Source organism: Gigantopelta aegis, chromosome 8 (assembly GCF_016097555.1).
Source record: "Gigantopelta aegis isolate Gae_Host chromosome 8, Gae_host_genome, whole genome shotgun sequence".
In the NCBI taxonomy this organism is placed as follows: Eukaryota; Metazoa; Mollusca; class Gastropoda; order Neomphalida; family Peltospiridae; genus Gigantopelta; species Gigantopelta aegis.
This window is the reverse complement of record NC_054706.1, coordinates 16,998,429-17,023,999: the sequence shown is the minus strand read 5'-3', so window position 1 is coordinate 17,023,999 and position 25,571 is coordinate 16,998,429. Positions and strand designations below refer to the sequence as shown.

General features: G+C 35.5%; 1 protein-coding gene across 1 annotated transcript in view; it reads right to left on the bottom strand.

Annotated features, from left to right (window-relative positions):
* Positions 1-2,876: 2,876 nt before the first annotated feature.
* The window catches only part of LOC121379153 (von Willebrand factor A domain-containing protein 3A-like), a 42,311-nt gene continuing 19,616 nt past the window's right edge, over positions 2,877-25,571 (bottom strand). Inside the window, exons 13-32 of the mRNA XM_041507642.1 lie at positions 25,101-25,239; positions 24,401-24,504; positions 23,496-23,671; positions 22,546-22,665; positions 22,122-22,196; positions 21,651-21,745; positions 19,673-19,918; positions 18,566-18,684; positions 17,490-17,706; positions 16,613-16,756; positions 12,635-12,732; positions 11,853-11,971; positions 10,846-10,988; positions 10,389-10,533; positions 9,295-9,439; positions 8,635-8,786; positions 7,180-7,306; positions 6,824-6,921; positions 6,249-6,310; positions 2,877-5,683 (exon numbers count right to left, since the gene is read on the bottom strand). Coding sequence (XP_041363576.1) covers positions 5,646-5,683; positions 6,249-6,310; positions 6,824-6,921; positions 7,180-7,306; positions 8,635-8,786; positions 9,295-9,439; positions 10,389-10,533; positions 10,846-10,988; positions 11,853-11,971; positions 12,635-12,732; positions 16,613-16,756; positions 17,490-17,706; positions 18,566-18,684; positions 19,673-19,918; positions 21,651-21,745; positions 22,122-22,196; positions 22,546-22,665; positions 23,496-23,671; positions 24,401-24,504; positions 25,101-25,239 — 2,562 coding nt within the window. The 3' untranslated portion in view covers positions 2,877-5,645. The remainder of the gene's footprint in view (positions 5,684-6,248; positions 6,311-6,823; positions 6,922-7,179; positions 7,307-8,634; positions 8,787-9,294; positions 9,440-10,388; positions 10,534-10,845; positions 10,989-11,852; positions 11,972-12,634; positions 12,733-16,612; positions 16,757-17,489; positions 17,707-18,565; positions 18,685-19,672; positions 19,919-21,650; positions 21,746-22,121; positions 22,197-22,545; positions 22,666-23,495; positions 23,672-24,400; positions 24,505-25,100; positions 25,240-25,571) is intronic.

The following is a 25,571-nucleotide window of genomic DNA, read 5'->3' as shown; positions in this document are numbered from 1 at the left end:
ACCTGAGTGAGGACTGTTTCAGAATTGATCAAATCGTTGAGAGGGGGGGATCAGGTTTTTTGTCTACCTGCCTGCCACAAAACAAAACTTTATTTAAATCATGTATGCAAAGAAAACCCCCATTGCAGCAGACACACCAATCGGTTTTAGTATTGATCACAAAGAGTTATGTTGATATAGACTATTAAACAATCTTTATTAAACCAGGCAATGCCATGTTAATCTTTCCTGCAGTTATCAATATTTTCACGAGTATACCTCATTCCTACCTCCAAAAGTGTTCATATATATATTTTTCTGATAGTCACACCCCACCTAATGGCCACCCCAATTTATAGACAAATATTTTAAAGACCACAATATTTCCATGTTGTTTTATAGTAAACAATACTATGATAGTAAGACTGCTATTACAGATCACAACCAATAAAGTCGGACCCAATGGTCATTACATTTTGACCCCACAAATATGCAGATTTACAGTCATTGCCTTTTCATGTAGACTAGTTGAGATAACATGTAACAAACAATCATCATTGGAAATTCAGTATTAGGACCACCCACTTTTAATGTAAATTACAGTCATAATAGCAGTTTAACTATATTTTTATCCTCTAACATAGTGTGTATGCTTGTGAGAATGTTAATTACAAACAGTCCCTAACAAGTCTACTCGATGACAGTTCTTCATCTGAAACCCGCTATTTAGATTAGGCTTTTGATGTAAAAATCTACAAGTAAGATATTAAATGTGGTTAAAATGCATGGAAGGTTTTTGAAAGTGTTGTTATTTCATAATTTTATCATTCCATAATGGTACGTGTATGTTTCCTCTCATTCTCGTGTTAAGAATTATTCCTGGATCCAGTGACAAATTCACCAATGTACTTGTGTGTAGATGGGTCTAGATTGAAGTGTTCTAAAACAAAAACTAAAAAGTCAATTTCTTGATGAACTTGTTGTTTCATTGAAAATGAGTATGGTACCCAAAGAATCTGGTAAATTTATTCAAACCAACAGGAGACCAAATTAACCATTAGAATGTAAGTTGATCCATATACATTACGTTGTGTATTAACATCCTACATTATTAACTTTTATTAACATTTTGTTGATATTGAAAACTGTTAATGTTTAATAGTGTAATGTAATAATGTATACATGTTGTCATTGTAACATTCTTCAAAGTAATAATATATTCTTCATTGTGAATTACTGCAAAAATAATTGTACACTTGTGTGTAATCAGTAAAGTATTTTAATTTATCAGTGTTTCTCTTTTCTTCTTGTGTGTTGCCCTGCGTTCCAACATTTATGCTCAGCTATGGTCATCTAACTGACATTCGACTTTTTATATCAGATTTATGAAAAATTTTATGCCCAAGTCATATATAACTTTTCTAAACATTAATGATTTAAATACATGCATATGACAAACGTTCAGTGATAACCTTTCATAAATGAAAATGACACTTGTGCTGTTGAATTAATTCAACACACTACCAGATCTAGAGTTTCTGTTACATGCAAGATGTCTGAAGGTTTGACCTCACTGATATTCTAAAGAATAAGTTAGGATTTTGTTAATAATCTAACAACAATCTTTATCTGGGGCATTGTGTAAACAAAAGTACAACAAAACAAAATTAATTTTCATTCAGAGATGACTAAATTGCTAAACACATTGGCCATTTGAAGCACTTTTTAATGCCTTTTTTTTTTTAAATTTCATCGCCTACAATGTACAGCACTAAATTGCACTGAAAATGCATTTGAGCATCTTTATTGGAAACATTTCCAGGGAGTATGCCCTAAAATAGATATACAGTTCCCTTCGGGAGCCTGGCTCATTTGCCTTTAGCAAACTCTCAACTTGCCCTTTTTTTAATTTAGTGACCCCTCCTTTACAAAATCCTGGATCTTCCTCTGAAACCATCATTGGGCATAAACCTCGGTGGATTCCAGGATCCTTGATTGTTCTGGATCTTCCTCTGAAACCATCATTGGGCATAAACCTCGGTGGATTCCAGGATCCTTGATTGTTCTGGATGCATCATTCTTGCTGGGGTGGGATGTAGCTGTGATAAAAGAGTTCACAACCGAGAATGCATAGGGTAGACGCTAGTGCTGGAATAAGGGTCCAAATGTGTTGGCCCTGCGAAATGTGAGATATGTGGCAGCAGCACGTTTCTTCTCTTATTTTTGTCCAAATAATACAATTGCCATATGATCTTGGGCATCTTAAAGCCGATGATTAAATAATGAGCTAGGGTGATCACGGTACTCATCCCATTACCACACTGTCCAATACTTTGGTCTAAATTCAATTTCACTTTCTTGCTTGAAATTTTTTATTCCCTCGACTAATCATGCACAATTTGTTATTTAAAAGAAATGTATTTACAATTGCCTACACATTGGTCTAGCAATCCACATACCAAAATTCTGAAATCTTGCCTGAACTAAACGCTCATTTCCGTGATCATTTGAAAATTGTTTACGATTCACTACAATATTTTTCTAAAGGTACTTAGAAAAACTCAATATCAAGATTCTAGCATGTGACAAATGATCACATCATGGCACCATGTTGAGCTTATATAGACAATGAGACGGTCGAGAACACCCCAGAGTCTGTGCTTATAAAACTTTCAGAGTCCAGATTCAATATTTAATGACGTCACACACATACAATTTGTATGGCATTGTCATGACATTAGTGTCTCAGACTCTATTAGAGTCTCGAGTCTAGACTTTAAAAAATGTATAAGCACCAGCCCTGATGAATTATAATATGTACCTTTAAATTTGTCTTTCCTTCTTTTTTCAAGACTAATGCTATTGGTTTAAATAAGCACCAACAAAATAGGAACAACTTTTTATGTTTTTAAGGTTTTATTATGTATTTGAAAAGTAAGCAGTAAAATCTATTTTACTATAATTCATACATAATTTAATATAAAATTATAATCTGTATATGAACCACTGTAGTGTTTCAAAGAAAGATCTACCAACATTGTGATGACAACAGAATCTTTCTTATTAAGGTCAAAGATGTTTACATAGAGAATAACACATCATAGGCATCGAAAGATGCCAGCAACTGGAGCAAGAAAATTGTATCCTATACAATATCACAGTACAGTTAACTTGCAGTATGGTACATAGAAAACAGGTAAGTACCTTACGGTTATAAACGACCACAGCTAAACATTCTGTACATATGCTGAAAATACATGTACATGAAGCATTCACAACACCAAATTGGCAATTTGTCACGTCACTGACAAGACATGTTTAAATAGTCGATTTTATGTAAAATAACAGGTATATGAACTATTTGTAATCAATAAAAATAAATTACTAAATTTTAAAAAGTAAATAAATATTAAGTATAATTACTAAAAGCATGTGTAAGAATCAACAATTTAAAATGAGAATTGGTTTCTTCACACAATTATCAACATTTTCATCAGTGTACCAGTTGTGTTCTGTGGTGTATGTGTGTATTTGGTGTGGTGGTACGTGTGTGTTGTGTGTCGTGTAGACCTATATGAGTATGGTGTGTTTGAGTGTGATGTGTAAACGTTGTGTGTCTGAGTGTGTGTGTGTGTGTCTGCATGTTTGAGTGAACCGAAAATGATGATAAAAAATTCTTTACAAAATCAACATTTTTGATGAATGATTTTTGGAAGGGAAGGGTAAAATAATTGTGTAAAATTAACCCAAAATGTTGATTTAAAAAATCTTTTCATAAAATCAACATTTTTGATGAAAATGTTTTGGAAGTTCAATTGTACAATTGTTATGAAACATATTGTACAATTGTACACTCATAAATATGTTCATAATTACAAACGACCCTAAAAAAAACCCTCATAATAAATATACTATAAAAGACATATTGCAAAATAGTTAAAGTATCACATCTCACAATATTGCATATATTGTACATTTGGTATTCAAAACATCGTATGGTCAAGTATCACAGTAATCTGTTTTACCCCAAATACTAGAAACAGTAATATACTATTTTCAAACTTCACAATGTGTGCAACGTTTACAATAATTGTAGAATAATGTGAAACTAGCTGAGGCATCTACGTTGAACACAAACAATATAAATTACAAATTCTTTCAAATATCACCACAATTTGACCCTGTGCTTTTAAACCTTTAATGTCTACACATCCAAATATCACCACAATTTGGCCGTGCTTTTAAACCTTTAATGTCTACACATCCAAATATCACCACAATTTGACCCTGTGCTTTTAAACCTTTAGGCCACACACCACTATTTGTCATGTTGTTATGGTATTTGTTGTAACAGCTTAATATAGTCCGGTTTAGGAAATAGTTCCTCATAAAAAAAACCCCACAAAATTCTGATATGCTTTTTGTAATCGTTTTTTGATTACAGGTAGGTTGACCTCTGAAGTATTTAAAGAACCCATTGGTTTGAAGTTACTTGTTGTATGTATTACTAACTGATAACAACTGTGCAAGTGGTATAATGTTTACTTGTATAACAGCAACGCAATGCAGTGCTCAGGCATGAGGGCTGTTAACTGCACAATTTTGTGGTTGACCTATGTTGATTTTTTACACTGTACTTGCCAGTTGAGAGCACTCCCTAGAATTAGTAGTCACATGACCCTCTCGACAGTGTTGTATTTTTCTCAGAATATATTCTCACATAGAAACTATTATACTGCATGGAGTAATTAATAGTGGTGTGTCACCTTTAAAGTCTACACTCAAGACTATAATACAGTCCTGCCAATCCAAACAGCATGTACATGTAGTTAAGCCTGGAGATCCATAGATAGTCTGGAGTCTGGACTTCACAGTTTTAAGTAGATCCAGTAGCATGTGTTTAATCTGCATATTACAGGCTGCAAACACAACAGCAGAAATTCTGCTTTACAGATTTCGTTGATTGTAATTACACATACAGTTAATATTTTCACTAATAACACAGTCGAGTAACATATTTTGACTCCTGAAATAAAAGCGAGCATAACATATTTAACATTTGGTAAATATATTACAGTTGTAAGCATAAGCTTAATAAATTTAATATTCATAATAGTACTGAAAAATAAATGTATCTAACAAAAAAATTAACAAAAATAGTTACACTAATAAAATTGTTTTATGTAACACAATTAAAGTTAGTTGGCCATGTACATTTTACAACAGCTAAATAAATGAAAAAATCCATGGTTGTCATATATATGGTATGTATCAGATTCTATATAATATCAGTCACAAAACAACTTCAATTCTCAAAGTTATAAGTTGTATATAATTATATATCACTGACAGTAACTATGTTCTCGTCAAAAGAATGTCATTAAAATCCAGTTGTCACAAGTCTATTTGTAAAAATATTACCTAAAAGACCAACAAAATATGGGTATCTACATTTGTTGCATAAAGCACCGTTTAATTCTGACATGTAGCTTTCATTACATATATACAAAATGAGATCCATAGGCTGTCCACTTCACAATATGTACTGACACAAGCAAGAATGTCAAAGCTGTTAACAGGATCTTCAATCTTTTGTCTTTGCAGATCTCTATTTTGTGAATCTCATATAAAACAGTCTGTCAGTTTTCATTTCCTCTTATGTTCTCTCACTTTGCTCGGCCAACCAAGAAAGGCGTTGATGGCACTGTAATATAATCATATTTATACTCAAATAGTTTTGAAAACAAAACAAGAAAAACAGTACACAGTAAATGTGAATCAACAGCATATTGAATACATCGAGGATTTGTCATGTGTGGTATTTAATATAGAAAATATCAATTGAGTCTATGATAATGAGTATTTATCTCAACAAATACAAATAACGTTTTAATTTGATATTGAGTAAATCATAGTTCTAAAGTCGCATCCATGGGTAATATGACATCATCACGATTACACGTAGTTCAAATGTAGTTGATGTCATGCACTTTAACTAGGTGTTAACAAAATGTTACACTCAGATACACACTTTTTGCTGGCTTGTAAACAAATGCCCCAGTGACAGCAAAACATTATTAACTGGGTTAATAATGGTAAATACATGTATCTAATAGGTTTATGACATGGATATTATGGGTAAGTTAAAGAATAAATGCATGTAGAATTTAACTTTCTTCAACATATTTCTTTCTCAGGTAGAATAATGTTGAATCTTCATACATGTAGTAACTGAATCTGATAAAAGCTTTTCTCATAATAATATTTACCTTTCTCAGTTGTGCAAATCTTTTCTTTTTCTGCATTCATTGCCTTGGCCTTGTATAATGCCCTGCAATTACATAAATGTAAGAATCTTTTAATTAATCAACCTAATACTTTAAGTTATTACATTTTATTACTAATTTAAAATTAATGCTAGTTTTCACATCATACCTGGTTATTTCATATTTTTTCACTCTGTCAGTGTTCTAGAATAGCAATAAATACACATGAATTCACTGAATATGAATATGTGGTACATATGTTGAAAAATATTTAATTTTAAACACACAAAACTCCAAACATATATAACCTAAAAAGAACATATGGATATTCTATACCATCTGAATGAATGAATGAATGAATGTTTAACGGTATCCCAGCACAAAAGTACACATCGGCTATTGGGTGTCACAAATGGCTATACCATCTGAAGACCACTTACTAAATATTAATGCTTCATTAAAAAACGTTGAAATATTTTACAAAACATAGGTATCAGAAAAACAAAATATTTAATATTGAGTGTGTGATCTTTCTGACTTAAAAATAATGACCAATTATACAGTACACAAAGTCCTACCTAAATGTTCTTGCTTGTGCCAAATATTTTCTTGCTTGTGTTATCTCAGCCCCAAGTCCGCGCAAGTCATCACCATCAAACTGTGGTAGATGTGGATACTGAAAAAGAAACATTTCAAATAACAATATAAATCAAAAACCATATTTTCTTCATTTTCCCATGGAAATATGTCCAGGGCTGGAAATAGCGGGCTATGTTTTACTTCCTATTTCAAGTCCTGATACATCACTGAATAATTTAACAAGTTAATTTCTTACTCACTTCATATTCATGAGATTCTTGAAATATTCTAAGATTGAAATATGACATATAAATACAATGCAGATAACTGATACTACAACTAAAATGAAGTGTACCTCAGCGTCTTGAAAACCTTCTGACAAGAGTTTGTGTGTGAACATGTGAGCATCGAAATCACCATGACAACGATGATAGCGGCCACCAGTTTCTTTGGCTAAGAGGTGCAAGAAGTTGTTGGCTGTGCTGTAAAATATCAAACAAAAAACCAACTCAATACAAAACAAAATATTAGACACTAATTAACATCTGTTGTGAAGCTTAAACAGTCAAATGATTGTAGCAATTCAAAGTAATTTTACTTTATTTACTAATACGGTGCAAACCCTCTAAACTGGACACCCATGGGACCAAGTAAAAAGTTTTGGTTTTAAAAGGTATATGGTTTAGAAAGGTTGCTCTGTATTGATATTTAAAAAGGGAACATGAAAACAGTCTGGTTTTGAGTGAATTCTAGTTTATTAATGATCCAGTTTTGAGGGGTTTCAATGTATATACTTTTTCTTATGTATGGAATTATTGAGAGATAAATTCCAACTTGATCTGCTACAAACATTAGGATATCCAGAACCACTTTTTATAAATAGACAGTGATATTCAAAACAAGAAAATGTAATTAATATCATGTATAATGTTTGTCATTAAAAACACTCTTAAGACTTTTAGTCAGAATTGTATTGAAATGGCAGCCAACTGAGAACAGTCTTGTTAATTAGATTTACAAACAACTTGCTTAATGGTGTAACTCAAGTGGTCAGTCTGAGCTAGACGGACATTTGGATGTCAGAGATAACTGTATAGTGAAAACATGGAATGGCTGCCTAATGTTCTGGTTAAATATGTAGGTGCTGACGAGTTTCTTCCTATAGTATGTGTATTGGTGATTGATATGTCAAATATTTGTTATCGACGAACTAAAAACATGTAATGGTATTTAATGTCAAACATAGGGTTATTGTTGTATTAGAGCAGAAATCTTTGCTTACTCAGTGGTAGGCAAAGTAAAGTTTGTTTTATTTAACGACGCCACTAGAGCACATTGATTTTTTGTCTTATCATCGGCTATTGGACGTCAAACATATGGTCATTCTGACACTGTTTTTTAGAGGAAACACGCTGTTACCACATATGCTACTCTTTTATAACAGGCAGCAAGGGATCTTTTATTTGTGCTTCCCACAGGCAAGATAGCACAAACCATGGCCTTTGTTGAACCAGTTATGGATCACTGGTCGGTGCAAGTGGTTTACACCTACCCATTGAGCCTTGCGGAGCACTCACTCAGGGTTTGGAGTCTGTATCTGGATTAAAAATCCCATGCCTCGACTGGGATCCGAACCCAGTACCTACCAGCCTGTAGACCGATGGCCTAACCACGACGCCACCGAGGCCGGTCAACTCAGTGGTAGGCAGCAATGTGTGTATTCACCATACAATTATCTCTGACTAAGAGAGCGATCATAATCGTCCTAAATTTATGTCTAACTGTTAAACAGAGTACTCGAGCTACCCACTTGTCTGAGCAGTTGAACGAGATGGTGTTGACGGGCACGGTGCGGTCGATGTTCATCTTGGCCACCTCTCGCAGGATGAGTGACGTGCTCGTGTCAGGTTTTCCGTCAGTCAACAGGTAGATCCCATCCACGTCCGGGTCAGAGAATGCCATCTAAAAGAGAACGAAAGGAATGTTCGTTTAATGATACCTAAACCTATTCTAAAGTAAAGCTATTAAATGTCTAACAAATGTTTATTTTCACACTTGGTTTATAGAAAGAGATTGAGAGAGAGAGAGATTGAGAGAGAGAGAGAGAGAGAGAGAGAGAGAGAGAGAGAGAGAGAGAGAGAGAGAGAGAGAGAGAGAGAGAGAGAGAGAGAGGGGGGGAGGGAGAGAGAGGGGGAGGGGAGAGAGAGGGGGAGGGAGAGAGAGAGAGGGAGAGGAGGGGCAGAGGAAACCAACTGCCTACTGAAAAAGATATCAGGGATCTTTTATATCTACTTTCTTATAGACATGACAGTCTATACCATAGCCATTAATACATCAGTCATGGTGTGAATAAGGATTCCTTTTTTTTTTAAAGTTACAGTCCTTCCCTAGAAAATTCGGCATCAGATCCTGCATAAATATTATATTACTGTATAATTTCCATGGTTTACAGAACACATATTACACTGACCTGTAGGGCTTCCAGGGTGCACGTGTTTCCACTAGCAACAAACTTAGATGACCAAGCAATGGCGTTGTGACAGTTTTCTTCTGTTGGTGGCTGGATTCCACTCCGCCAGTTCTCACAAGCACCGGAGAACCGAATCAGATTAAAACTGCAGTGTGAAAACATTAAATATTTACCTAACGTTTATAAGAAAGCAGTCGAGCTAACAAAAATATTATTAAAACAGCCAAGTCATATAAACTCATACCTCCTGCATAACATGTATTATTTTTACTACTGAATGTATATCAGGTCAATATTGAAATAACGAAAAAATCTGATTAATAATATATTTAAATACTTGATATACACTCTGTAGAATGGTATGTAATTCTAATTAAAAAATAGGTAATTAGAATATTGCCTACATGGAAACAATAAAAAAAATTATTTGCTAAATTCCTTCAAATATTAAAGTGCCTCCTGAATCCAGTATGAATGCATTATGGTGGACTTTCGAATATTGTAGGTTAGGGGTGACTATTACGGTCAGTTTTATTGTTGCAATAGTATTGCGATAGATAAAATACTATTGTGATAGTATTGCAATACTATCGTGGATTCTTAAATCGCTTGATAACAGTAATAAGAATAGATATTTCGCAAAACTATTGTGTGTGTGTATGTGTGTGTGTGTGCATGTGTACATATGTATGTATGTTTATGTTTGTATGTATGTCTGTGTTTATTTGTAATGTGTATGTTGAATGTGTGTGTCGATGCATTGTATCGTACGCACTATCGCAATATATCGATAGTTCGATGTATTGTTACACCACTATTGTAGGTGGCCTTTTGAACTTACTCAACCTGCCTAGAAAAATTCTGCATCCATCCAATGGGGACATTTGTTTTCAAAATCTTATTAGTGATATTTCTAGTAATTTGTAAATTGATTAACAACTACTGTTTAATGTTTTAAAACTGTGTAGTGATCTCTGAAATTTGCGATGCAAATTGAGACACAATACTGAAGGAAGGAAGGAAATGTTTTATTTAACGATGCACTGAACAAAATGTTGCCCGATTCATAGGATTTGACACTAATATTTACGTACTTAATCTTCATTCGATTCAGTTGTTCCCAGATAAGAGCGGCCAACTCTTTCTTGAGTTCCTTCATGTAGACGTCCATAGATCCCGATGTGTCGATAAGAAATATACAATTCTTCTGGATCACTGTTCCGAACACTCGCCGACTTCCTGTATAAACAGAGGAACAGAGGTGTTAAACAAATGTTATTAAATAATTATTGCAGTCAGACTTCTGCAGGAACAAACCCAGAGATGTGATACCATTCATTCAAAAAATAAATGCTGAAATGATCTTTATGCTTGACATACATCCGACGATTAAATTCGACACAACTGTGGAGTCAGCAATGGTTGGACAAACTTCAATTCTTAGAGGCTTGCAGATGATAGTCTCAGTTGTCTATAATATTACTTTGACCTATTTATATTCTTACTATATTAATAAAGATTTTAAACATTGAGAAGTGATGCTGCACTGACCACTCAAAAGCCACTGCAATCTCTTGAGGTATCTCCTCAGAACTCTCTCCACCTGATTCTCATACTCCTCCAGCTCGTGGGGCAGAAGTTGGAGATGTTTCAGGGTGCCCTTGATGTTGATGCTGGGGAAAATGTCACAGTATCTGTACAAAGAAAAAATGATAAACTAAGGTAAAATTTAAAAAAAAAAAAAAACAACTTGATTGATTGATTTTGATTAACAGTATTTTCATGCTTATATCCAATTAAGGTTCAAGCACGCTGCCCTGGGCACATGACCTCAGTTATCTAGACTGTCTGTCCAGGACAGTGGGTTAGTTGTTAGTTGTTAGTGAGAGACAAGTTGGTGTAGTGGCCTTATACCTACCCATTAAGTTGATAAACTTGCTACGGGTAGGAGCCAGTATGGGGATGTGAACCCTGTACCTATCAGTCATAAGTCTGAACCACTGAGGCAGGTAGCAACAATTTACATTCAACTTTCTAAATAATGATTGATGTCAGTGTGACCATCTGGTTTCAGAGGTACAGTTTACATTATGTAACACAATAAGACTTGGATTATTTGTCCGGTATTCAGTTTAGAGTGGTAAACATATATGTTAAAAATGCTTAAATCATGTCACTGGTTGTTGGAGTCATTCGGAACATGTTGGCATTAATGGATTTTTCGAAGAGGTCAAAGTGTATAGATACAATCATTAAGCTTGCTTGGGTCTACTTATAGACAAGATGGAACTTTCTCCTTTCCTGGGCAAATGTGATAGCATACTCGTGACTGTTCAGTTACTTGATATGGTCTAAAAACTAAACAAAATATGCATTTTTAAACAAATACGTGTAGCATCCAATTGATTCATTCAGCACAAAAGTACTGCATTTTGCACTGGACAAAATGATTGCCAATATTAAGTTTATGATTGTCAAAGCCTGACAAATGACCAATTTGTACTAGATACTTATTCCCAGGCTTGAAAGCAGTATATTATTAAACTTGAGTAACTCACTTGGCAGATACATTCTTGTGCAGTGATTTGACTTTCTTCCCAACGTGCTTGCAATCAGGCCCTGACACTAGCTTAGTCAAGTCCAACTTCAGTTTTGACAATCCAAACAGACGAAGCCACTGAAAATGGAATACATTCTTACTGTTAACATGGTAGAAATATTGGGCTAAATTTAGGAAGCCTGTTTTTCTTAAACACAGGTGTTTAAGCATTGTAAAATTATGTAGTTAAATGCATGCAAGACCAACTCCAGTTAATTTCAATATATTTAATCATCTAAAAGATAGTAATAATTACAGTTAACAAATTCCATGGCAATCAATTATGGATTTCACAATTCAGGCCCATGTGAATCCCATGTAAGAGTGCTGTGATGCACACCCCTCCCCCAAACTTCAAAGTAATATTGAGTTATTAATGAATGACAGACTTAATTAATAAAAAAATTTAGTGAGGGAAATATATTACCTTGGTCGGCTGCATATTACAGGGGATGACTACCAATATATATATATATATATATATATATATATATATATATATATATATATATATATATATTAGTGTACTTTAGAATAATGTAGGTGTCCCATTTTAAAGCCCCTGTAATCAAGCATCACATAAATGAAACAAAGTGATCAATGCTTTTTTAAAAATTATTATAATCAATGATTAAAACACCATTAATACACAAAGATAATAAACTCTTCTATCAGTTACATAATGTCAGATCAGACAAATGTTGTCCACTTCTCAAAATGAAAACAAAGCCAATATCCTACCTCTTTACTTGTGATTGAATCCTCCTGCTCTGGAATGTTGGGCTGACCAATGCTTTTCCTCACAACCTTTGTGTTCTGATATTTAGTGTACACTGACCCTGCAAAACAAAGAGAATCTATTGTAAGTGGCTACTGGAGATAGGGAAATCCCAACCTGAGAGATACAACTGATTGTATTTTACTAGGCATACACACATTTTTATAATTTCAGAGTTCTTACACAGGGCTCACCCTGGATCAAAAATACCTGTAGCCAAAATATTAGCCAAATGGAATTTTTATTAGCCATATTGAAAATGCTTTAGCCAAATTTGTTTTACGCAGTACTGTATAGAGTATTTATATATGAATATGAAAATGTATCTTTTTCCAGCTAATTGTGTACAAACTGGAATAAATAGGAATAACAAAACCTCAATGGGGGTAGGGGCAGTTAATATATTACTTCGTTTTTCAGGTGGGGTGGGGATGGGGTTATGAATTATCTTCAGTTTGAAGCCAGTACCCCATACACCCACACCCACTTCTAAGGCCTTTGACATTAAATTAACAAACATACAGAAATATGGGGGTGGGTGGATGTTTATGGAGGGTATTATTTTGTTTTTTCTTCCTTTTTTCCCAAATAAAAATTTGAGACCTTTTTTTTAATTATTGAGCTCATTATTTCTTTAAATAGCAATCTTTATGTTAGTTTGAATTCTTTCTGTTTTTTTAAGTGACCCATCAATTCCCCACCCCAAACAATTTCATAATTTGTGCCATGATGTTGCCGTTGATTTCAGCGTCATGTTAAATGCTTGTTGTGATTTCTGCTTGCAAAATACCTCGGCTAAGAATGCCGACTTCACAGTATACTCCATTTATTCAAACCCTCCAATAATAATAACAAAAAAAACGTTAATAAAATTAAAATTTACGTTTTTTTTTTAATCCAGCAAATTTATTAAATGTCACCTCACAGTGTTACAAATTTATATCTAAAATTATCTAACAAATATGATTATTGTAAATTAATTTTATTCAGTGTACATTTAACTGCAATTTGTATAAATATTGCATGTTCATTTCCCGCGATCGCGATCTGCATGCATGCTCTCGACCATGGGTACGAAATTAACAAAGACAAAGGAATAAACAAAAACTGCAGTTAGGTATTCATTGATGCAAACAACTATTGTTTTTCTACAAATTTACATCAAGATTTACTTTTACGTAATCGTATTGTTTAATGTCCGCAACGATGTCTCTTGACACGCGGGTGTCAGCTGACTCTGAAGCGTGACGTATATTCGCACCGAGAGCTGTCTTCAGTTCAACCAATGAACGTTCTTCCTAACGTTCGCGAACAATTTGATTGGTGTTCGTCTTGTCCATTTGGTTTAACGTGAAGCGCACAAACCAGTCTTGCGAACGTTTTGTTTTCGCTTGGTCTTGCTAAATTCAGCCCTTGAGATAGCCTACAAGTATTTCGGCCCTGAACTAGCATGTGTATTCAAATTGACATGCATTGTCGGTCTGTTTTTATTACTTTGGTTCAAAGATTTTACAAAGTAAAAATAACAAGTTACGGATCTTCCAGACATTGCTGTGATACATGTTGAATGCATGCCGTTAAAATTAATAACCATGATTATTAAAATAAGCAAATATTATAAGGCCTACGCTGAATTCTGCATGCATGACACCATTTCTCGTTACCGGTCGCGAGATCGCTATTACGCTAATTGAATACGTGGTATTATTATTATGCTTGAGGTGTCTGATAGATTATGTAACCGTTTGTTCACATCAGAAGACAGAAAATGGCTTAGCCAAAATTTTAGCCACTTGCAAATTTTATTAGCCATTTTCTTTTTAAATTAGCCAATGGCTAATTTGGCTACCGACAGCGCGAGCCCTGTCTTACATACCGTATTCTACCAGCTTAAAGAATACGCAAACACTGTGCTGAATTTACGAAATGTTATCCCTTAGTCCCTTTCCTGAAAGCTGTGTATATTAAATACTTTACAATAAACGTTGCCTATGTAGTGGCAGCAGTGGGTTTCCTCTCTTATTATCTCTGTCATCCTGGGGGGTGGGGTGTAGCCCAGTGGTACAGCTCTCGCTCGATGTGTGGTCGGTCTGGGATTGATCCCCGTCGGTGGCCCATTAGGTTATTTCTCGTTCCAGCCAGTGCACCACAACTGGTAAATCAAAGGCCGTGATATGTACTACACTGTCTGTGGGATGGTGCATATAAAAGATCCCTTGCTGCTAATCAAAAAGAGCAGCCCATGAAGTGGCGACAGCAGGTTTCCTCTCTCAATAGCTGTATGATCTTTAACCATGTCTGACGCTATATAACCGTAAATAAAATGTGTTGAGTGTGTCGTTAAATAAAACATTTCCTTCCTTCCTTCCATATAACCATAAATAAAATGTGCTGAGTGCGTTGTTAAATAAAACATTTCTTTCTTTCTTTCTTTCTTTCTTTCTTTCTGTCATCCTGAACCACATGTGTGACACCATATCACCATAAATAAAATGTACCGAGTGCTTCAATAAATAAAAATATCTTTCTTTACTTCACATTGGTTTAGTACTGGTACTGATATACAAACACATCACCTAAAGGTTCATTGCTATCAAATGAATCGGCCCGGTAGTGTAGTGATTAATCCATTGGAGTATTAGGTTCGTATCCCATTAATGGGGTCCTCCCAAAGCAAGTTTTAACTATTCACTGGGGAGGTGTAAAGCTACTACACTGACTTCTCTCTCGCTAACCACAAAAAATAAACTACTAACCCACTGTCCTGGATAACCAGCCTCGGTAGCATTGTGGTTAAGCCATCTGACTACAGGCTGGTAGGTACAGGGTTCGCAGGCCAGTACCGGCTCCAACCCACTGTCCTGGACAACCAGCCTCGGTATCATCGTGGTTACGCCATCTGACTACAGGCTGGTAGGTACAGGGTTCGCAGGCCGGTACCGGCTCCAACCCACTGTCCTGGACAACCAGCCTCGGTAGCATTGTGGTTAAGCCCTCTTACTACAGGCTGGTAGGTACAGGGTTCGCAGGCCGGTACCGGCTCCAACCCACTGTCCTGGATAACCAGCCTCGGTAGCATCGTGGTTAAGCCATCTGACTACAGGCTGGTAGGTACAGGGTTCGCAGGCCAGTACCGGCTCCAACCCACTGTCCTGGACATCCAGCCTCGGTAGCATCGTGGTTAAGCCATCTGACTACAGGCTGGTAGGTACAGGGTTCGCAGGCCAGTACCGGCTCCAACCCAGAGCGAGTTCTTAAGGGCTCAATGGGTAGGTGTAAGGCCACTACACCCTCTTCTCTTTCATTAACCACTAACCACTAACCAACTAACAGCTAACCCACTGTCCTGGACAGACAGCCCAGATAGTTGAGGTGTATGCCCAGGACCGCGTGCACGAAAATAAGTTAAAATGAAAATGAAATGTCCTGGATAGCTGATGTGTGTGCCCCGAATAGTGTGCTTCAACCTAAGTTGGATACAAGCCTGAAACTAAGTTAAAATGAAATGAATGCTATCAAATATGTACAGATAACTTAAACATATATCTAGTTTATCATCCATTAAAGGCTTTTGCTGGCACTATAATTTGCGATATCTCCTACGATATTCTCCTAGGAGATATCGCTTCTTATAATCTTGATTGGTTAAATTTTAATCACATGACATTATTTTGTTTTATCACAGTGTATGTTTCAGCGCTAAACCTATCATTAGTGACATCACACCCCTGTCATTCTGCTAGTTAACGAGTCTACCACTGTCAAATATAGTGACATTCAACCCACATTACTGACATTGTTTACAATTGTCGCAAATGAAAAGTATGATAATGGATGATAAAAAGAATACCCCCTCATGTCTTGTGATATCATAATTTATCAGCACTTGTTGATAAAAATATAAAGATCCTCGGCAAGACACTATCCTCTATTTATCATACCTGTTTCTTGTTTTTTGTCCAGGAAGAAATGCGAGCAGGAGATCTTTTTGCTTGGTATACTCCTAACACGCTGCATGGGATCTTTTCTCTCTCTGGACGATGAAGGTCTTTCTTTGGCAGAAGTAGGTCGCTCTTTATTTGGAGCTAAATAAAAATGGTACGAGATAACAATAACTCAAACTCACAATTGAATCTTTTTTTCTCAAAATGAAAAGACACAAAGTATTTTTCATGAATTATATGATTATTATAAGGAAGATATGGCCCAGACAAGAATTTCCTTTAATGTGCCATAATGCATGAAAAGTAGGTCACAGTGACCTATAGTCTGTCCCATACTCCTACAAAAAATGTCTTTTGAAAATCATTTCTGTTTGGTTTGACGTAAGAAGAAAAGTAAGTGTTTTGGAAATAACAAAAAAATACAATTTTTGTGTGGAATTAGAAAACAATTGTCTCAGAAATAAATAAATAGCTTGGAGTAAATTCCATAGTATGAAAAAAGGCGTTCCCTGTGGGAAGGACTATAGTTATGGTATGCAACATACCACCATCCCATGTTGTACTTGCATGTACACCTGCATAGGAAGGTGCCAAAAAGTGTGTGTGTGTGTGTGTGTGTGTGTGTGGGCCACACATACATACATTCAAATATATTAAAAACATCGCTGTATAAATATATAAAAAATATTGATGTCCCCCCCCCCCACTTCCTATGCCAGTGATGCATGATTTGATGATCCTATAGGAATTAATACGGAAGATATGCTCCGGAAACGTAAAGTGTATGGACGGATGGATCAGTACATGGATGGATAACACAATACCATAATACAGGCAAATAAAAAACATATGTCCATGAAAGTGAAAATCTTACGTTTTGGGAAGAGCTTCGAGTCTCTGACCCTTGATGCACTGGATGGTCTCCATGTGATTCCTCGACTGTTGGCCAGCTGTTCGGTCAGGCTATCAACCTCGTCATCGTACCTCTGCGACTGTCGTGATGTCGCTTGTCGTGATGATGGCGGCAGAGATTTCATCTGGGATGATTCTGGTGATGGCAGCGAGCGTATTTCTTCTTGAAACATGGTTTGCTGAAACACAGAAATAATTACCCATATGGTTAAAATTATCTTGGTTCATATCAATGTGTTAATTCCCACTAGAACGTCAAGTGGGACGTAACACTTCGACGTCATATGATGACATCATTGATTGGGGCACTACAACCGAACTGGAATGTCAACCAAACCAGATCTGTGATATAAAATTACATCGATTATGGGTAATAAACATGATATTGAACTCACTACCATTCCGTATCATGTTTATGTCACTCGTGAAATAATTTTCATTGTCACTCACTAAAGCTTGTAACAACTGAAAATTATTTCATGAGGGATATAAACCTGATACAAAATGGTAGCTCGTTTAATATCCTATAATTATGATTTAATTTTGCCATGACTGAATTAAAGGTGCATAGTCATAACTGTAAATGACACAATTTGCTATTTTTACATGAAATTTTATTTAAATAACTACAACTCAAGCAATCCCACACATAATTATAATGGTAGAATATTGTGGTCATATTGTGACAGCTAATTTGATAATAAATTTGATGGTTTTACCAACAAAGAAAATCATAATATATTGGGATGTGAATCGCAGTTCATTTCCTAAATAGTGGTCAGCTAAACATGGTAACTCCCCAGGAATGATCGCTGTAAATTCTGGACATCTGGCCACAAATGTGCATAAGTAAGTGCAACTTTATTGATTTTTGGTGTAATTTAAACATTAATGATAAAATATAATACAAATAATCAGTAAAACATACAAAAATAATATTTATCCTTTCACAATATGTGATGTATTTATAAACTTTTAAAGTTAAAATATGCGAATAAAAGTTATAAAACTTAACCCCCTCAACATATGAAAACTCACAAATCTATTTCTGTACTTCTTCTTGACATTGTCAATGAGCAGAGCGACCTTCCTGGAGAAGTTGAGCGCCTTGTCGACTTCCGTGTTGACAAACTGGATGTCGTCGCTCTCAATGATACCTGAAACACAGACGATCACTCAGTCCTTTCACGTTCCACATCAACAAACGCGAGATATAGCTCAGTGATAGAGCATTCATCTGACTCCAAATAGCCAGCTTAAAATGTGTTGAAACACCCGCCTCGGTGGTGTAGTGGTTAAGCTATCAGACATAAGCACGGCTCACCTTGCCCATTGCCAAATTGGCTAATTGATAATTTCTATACAAAGTGGCTACAACATTTAATTGTTGGCTAATAAAATTTTATATAAATTTAATTTAGTCCTTTTTTTTCATCATGATCATGAAAATATTTAAATATTAAAAAAATTGGCTAAAACTAAATTCTTTCCAGCGTGAGCCCTGCATAAGGCTGGTAGGTACCGAGTTCCCCTCCCGGTTTCGGCTCCCACCCAGAGTGAGTTTAACGACTCAGTGGGTAGGTGTACGGTCACAACATCAACGTCTCTCTCACTAAACACAAACCTTCTGTCCTGGACACAGACCAGATAGCAGAGGTGTGTGTCCATGACAGCATACTTGAACCTAATTGCATATTAGCACGAAAATAGCTATATATGAATGAAATGTGCTGAGATGTCAAACAAACATTCCTTACCTTTCATTGTCCTGACACATACTGATAAAGCCCAATTTTTTTTAAATTATTTTTCAGTAAACCCCATACAATGATTTCAAATTATAATGGGTTATGGACACTCCTGAAATTGGCTGAATGCTTGGTTCAAACTAGCTGATGAGTCAAACAAATTATGTTGCCACAATGGTGTTTAAGCCAACGAGATTCTATTGTATTTTTTAAACAAATTTTTACCAGTTTAAGTAAACCCCATGTAATGATTTCATATTATAATGGGTTATGGACACTCCTGAAATTGGCCGAATGCTTGGTTCGAACTAGCTGTTGAATAAAAAAAATGATGTTACCACAATGGTGTTTAAGACAACCACATTCTATAATGGTATTTTAAAAAAAAAAAAATTACCAGTTTCTCTGAACCAGTGAAATCGTCCGCCACTGCTGTGTGCCATATTCCTCAAACAGTCAGACGTCCGCGTGATGTTGGCATAGCGACCAGGAATAGCACCATCCCCGTCGTAGTCGTCAACGTTAAACAGTATAGAGTGCAGTTTGACTGGCCGGCCCGAACTGGCCTCCTCAATGAAGGATATCGCCACGTCTTGGGGCTGGTCTGGCACTCCACTCGTAAACAAGTACACACCTTGGACATCTAGATGGAAAGTGACACAGAAAATTATTAATACAAGAATTAAAGTACTGCTGTCATAGTGCAATAAGCATTTGGAGAGTACTGCTAAAGCAGCATTCTCACTATGCGATTAGTCGTACCGACTTGTCGCATGTGATTTGTCGTCGCTTGTGTGGAAAGACGTTACATCATAAGGTTTGATGACGTCAAACAAAGCTCATCAGCTTAAAACTATTTTGTGGGAAATGTACATGTAAGTGCATACAAATTTCCACTGAAATAAAGGAAACATGAATGTAGATAATTTACTGATGGTATTACATGTATGTAACAAAACAATTATTGACCACATCTGGACAATTATGGGCCCATGAAATCCGGACATTTTTACATGTTTATTAGCAAATGAAAAAACTAAACTTTTGTACTTTAATGTGATTTGACTGGCTGAGAGCTTATGATTTTTCATGAGAAATAGAACATGTTCTAATCGGTACGATTCCGGCACAACTTGTTGTATAAGACTAAAGTCATTCTGATTTAGGTCTTTTCAAAGTACGATTTGATTGCATGCGACAAGTCGGTACGACTAACCGCGTAATGAGAACGCCCTTTAAAGCAATACATGTCCCCTACCGGGGCCAACAAATTTCCGTATCTTCTAAATTCAAAGGCCATAACTGTTGTGAAAAATAGGTAAATAGCCATGAAAGTCAAACTTGATCTGTAACAGAACATGAAAGTCAAACTTGATCTGTAACAGAACATGAAAGTCAAACTTGATCTGTAACAGAACATGAAAGTCAAACTTGATCTGTAACAGAACATGAAAGTCAAACTTGATCTGTAACAGAACATGAAAGTCAAACTTGATCTGTGACAGAACATGAAAGTCAAACTTGATCTGTAACAGAACATGAAAGTCAAACTTGATCTGTAACAGAACATGAAAGTCAAAGTTGATCTGTAACAGAACATGAACACAAAATGTCAGCTCACTATCGTCAGGCATTACAAAAGAAAGTCTAGAAAACAAGGTTTCGTATCTTCTAGATAAAAGGTCATAACTCTGTCAACAATGGGTAAATTGCCTTCAAACTCACCTGATTTGTAACAGTACACAATAAAGCTATACTCAAAAGTGCAGCTCAATATCTCAAGGCATTGTGAAAATATATGTGGGACAGATGAACGGACAGAGAGACAGACAGACAGAAGGACAGAGGTGAACCCTAGTTCCATCCAGTTGGACCGGAAGGGGACTAATAATACACATTATGCAATTATTCAAACATTATTTGAAAAACCAAGTAAAAATCTCTAAATATTCAATCTATAATTATTATGATCATATATATATATATGTTAATTACCAAATTTTTCATGAGATCAAAAATCTAAATTATGATGCCGCACAAATGTAATCATCAGTGTTAGCTGGAACTGTTTTATTCCACAATCACTAAGGCACTGCACTTACAAACCACAAAGCACGTACCACAACTATACAAGCTTCACCACGTATCAGTTGTGGGGACTTGAGGTTGATCGATCCTATGACCCATCACACCTCAGAAGATCGCTCTACCACTGAGCAAAATCTCACCCAAAAACGAAACAGAAAGAAAAGAATGAAAGAAAGAAAAAAGAAAGAGAAAAAAGAAAGAAAGAAAAGAATGAAAGCAAAAAGAAGAAAGAAATTGTCATGCTGCTAAATCATTACAGTAAGCAGCCTGTGTCTGAGTTTTCTTACGTATTTTATGTTTCACTTCCTCCTCGTTTTCTACAGCCATGCGGAAAGCTGACAGAAAGTTGCGACTTCCACTGCACTGAAGTCCAAGAACCCATCTGCAAAACAAAACAACTCAAATAACATGTCTTGTATTCAACAGCTGTTACCAAAATAGTAATGTTTTGTTATTAGAATAAACAACACATTAACTATCAATAGAGCCAAGAAAATTCTTAATTCAGCTGAAAAACATATTTATTCACTGATACCAACACACACTGTATTAGATGATAACAGGTGCAAGCAGGTTACTTAACAGAGGTACACTTAAATACACACTGTATTAGCTTATTTGAAAGAATAGTAAGGTAACCTCATGAAACAGGTGACTACTTAATAGAGGTGCATTAAATAGTAAGGTACGTAGCAAACATAATACAAGAAGTGGCAATCAAGGTTTATTGTATTAAAAAAAAAACCTTGTACACTTACTTCCAGGCATCTTGCAGATTTTGTGGGGTTGGTCGCACCATTGTGGGTCTCCAACTCTTGGCAATGCTGCCAAACCTAGATATAAAAAAAAAGAGTGCAACTTCACAATGATAAAAAATATAGCATTAAATATAAGAGATACAATTTGTTAAGTGATTAAATTTAAATGCTAAAATAACATATATTTTATTTCTGTGACAAAAAAATATTTTAGGCTGTTTAAAAGACAGGAAGAGAAATAAAAATGGAACGTATATTATTTTAATAATAAATCTTCATATCCATCAAAAAACTACAATCAAGATAAAAATGTTAAAACGATAACCCTTATTAAAAAATTCCCCATTCATAATAATTATTTGTACAAGAAACTTAATAAAAAATATTTTAGTAGAACAATTTCTGAAAAAAGAAGAAATCTTACGCAATCAGGTTGAAGTAGTCTTTGTTTGCGATCTGTTGTTCCATGAGTAGACGAAGAGAATGCTGGATATGAACAAGGTAGTTGACGTTCGATACCGACGTGTCAATCAGAACCACAATACTGTAAGAAACAAATACACAGTTATCTTTAAGTTAGTATATGATGGAAAAAGATTAAAAAAAGAAAAAAGAAAAAAAATGTACTGCTGTTGTCACAATTACTGTAGCAGCAAGAGTTCTTTTATATGCACTTTCCATGAGACAGAACACCTTTAAGCTAAGTTAGCTCCTACAGCCTTTGATGTATTACATCAGTTGTGGAACCATGGTCATAACAAGAATTAACTCACTGAATATTGCACATACTATTAGGTGTTGGAAGATGTCAGCAACTAGGGTGTGAAGTGCAGTTATAGAATATTAATTTAGCCTTACAACTGAGGGGAATGTATAATCTTCAGAGTTGAGAAGGCCAATGCCCTGCCCCCTTTCCCCATCTATGTTCCAATTTGGAGTAACATTTTAAATTACAAAGTGTGTTACACTTCACTCCAGGCAGATGATCCACTACTGAGCTGAATACTACTGCCAGATAGAAAGTTAAAGTTTGTTTTGTTTTACGACACCACTAGAGCACATTGATATATTAAGCATCAGCTATTAGATGTCAAACATTTTGCAATTCTGATATAGTCTTAAAGAGGAAACCTGATACATTGTTCCATTAGTAGCAAGGGATTTTTTATAAGCCATCCCAGACAGGACAGCACATACCATGGCCTTTGATATATACCAGTTGTGATGCATTGGTGGAGACGAGAAATACACAATGGGCCCAAAGACGGGGATCGATCCTGGACCGACCGCACATCAGGCAAGCACTTTACCACTGGGCTGTTCCGCCCGCCAGATAAAAAAAGACAGCCGATTGTGAAGCAGTCGTCAACTTACTTCTTCTCACAGATGGTTCCGAAGATCCTCCTGCTGCCCGAGGCCAGCCAGTCAATGCGTCTCTCGTACAGCCCGACCACCTCCTTCAGCTGCTTCTGGTACTCAAACAGCTGGGTCATATCCACGTGGATGTTCTTCACTGACCCGTCATGCCACGTGAACTGAACCATAGCTTTCTGAATTCAAAATAAACAATGTGAACTGAACCATAGCTTTGTCAATTCAAAATAAACGTGAACTGAACCATATCTTCCTGAATTCAAAATAAACGTTAACTGAACCATGGCTTTCTGAATTCAAAATAAACAACGTTAACTGAACCATGGCTTTCTGAATTCAAAATAAACAATGTGAACTGAACCATAGCTTTGTGAATTCAAAATAACAACATTAACTGAAACATTGCTTTCTGAATTCAAAATAAACATAACTGAACCAATATTGCTTTCTGAATTCAAAGCAAACATGCAAACTGGATCATAGCTTTCTGAATTCAAAGTAAACATACAAAATGTAAACTGAACCATAACTCTGAATTCAAAGTACTATAATAAAAATATACACTGAATGGTAGCTTCCTGGTTTCAAAGAAAACATACAAATGTAAATTAAACCATAGCTTTCTGGTAGGTACTAGGGTCAAATCTTAGTACTGTTCCAACCCACTAACTGCTGTATTGGATAGACAGCCCAGTTCAAAGAAGAAAAAATGTTTGCACTTTAATTAGATATCAGCATGAAAAATAACTTTAAAAAAAAATGAAACTAGCCTTGGTGGTGTAACGGTTCAGCCATCAGTGTTAAAGATGATAGATACTGGGTTTGTGTCCCGTGAAAATGACAAAACAAATGTCTTAAAATTATACTGATGGTCAAACAGCTGCTTTCTATTCTCATATAGTTACCTCGTGCACTTGAGATTGTACGGCCTTCTTGATGATGGGAATAAATTCTTCTCTGTAGGAGTACGCATTTGGCGACAGTACTTGATACAAGTCTAATCTCTTTGCTGAAATTTAACACAAGCAAAAACATTATAACAAAAATCTCATAGAATACACTCACTTTTACAGATGTAAAATTAGTTTTCTAAATAATCATTAACTAAACAAAATTGGCATATATTATATGGATGCATGGACATTTTGATTTAAATACAGTTACAGCTTTTACAATGATTACAATATTATTACAAGATAAATGAACAAGTCAGCTTCCTTACTACAACCAGTATAAATGTTATTTCCAATTACCTACAAGCAATACATTTTACAAACGGTACAATTGCAGAATAATATCACAATAGTATTTATAAGATAAACAGAAGTCAATATCAGCCAGATGAACAGAAGTTGATATTGGCAAAGAATTGATTTATTAAATCAATTTTTGTTTTAACTCTTGCAGTTTTGTTGTACAACAATCTGTTAACAATAATTGTCTTTGTTTTATTTATACTGCACCTGAGTGTCTCTTACAAGATTAAAACTGTTACTTCTATTAACATTAATATAATTATTAATTTTGTTCTTCTCATTATGGTTATTACTGAGAGAACAACAATGTCATATGTAAATTTACACTAATACCGTGATGGGAACAAACCTTTTAGCCCATGCTGACACAGCCAATCAACCGACGATCGTGGCTGGAACTTGGGTGTGTCGATCCGTAACGGCAGCTCGTGGCCGGGAGGGCGGGGGAGGAAGCGAGACTGAGGTAATTTGGACACCTCCGTGGTGATCTGGAGATAATTACATGTAATACAGCACTGATATAATAAATAATACAGAAAGCTAAAGTTTACTACATTATTACAGACAATACAGAATGCAACAGCTGTACTACATTATTATAACAAACAATACTAAAGACTACTGTACAGATGTACTACTTAAGAGATAACCATATGGAGTTTTTAGATTGCGTGTGTTATTGCAGGGCTCAAAATGCAGTGTTAGTACATGCACTGGTGCATGCTAATTTTTGCGTGTGCGTGTAACTTTTAAAACTGGGTGCACGCGGTGCATGCTAATATTTTTCAAGTACTGTGTATTGCGTATACTAGTATCCTGT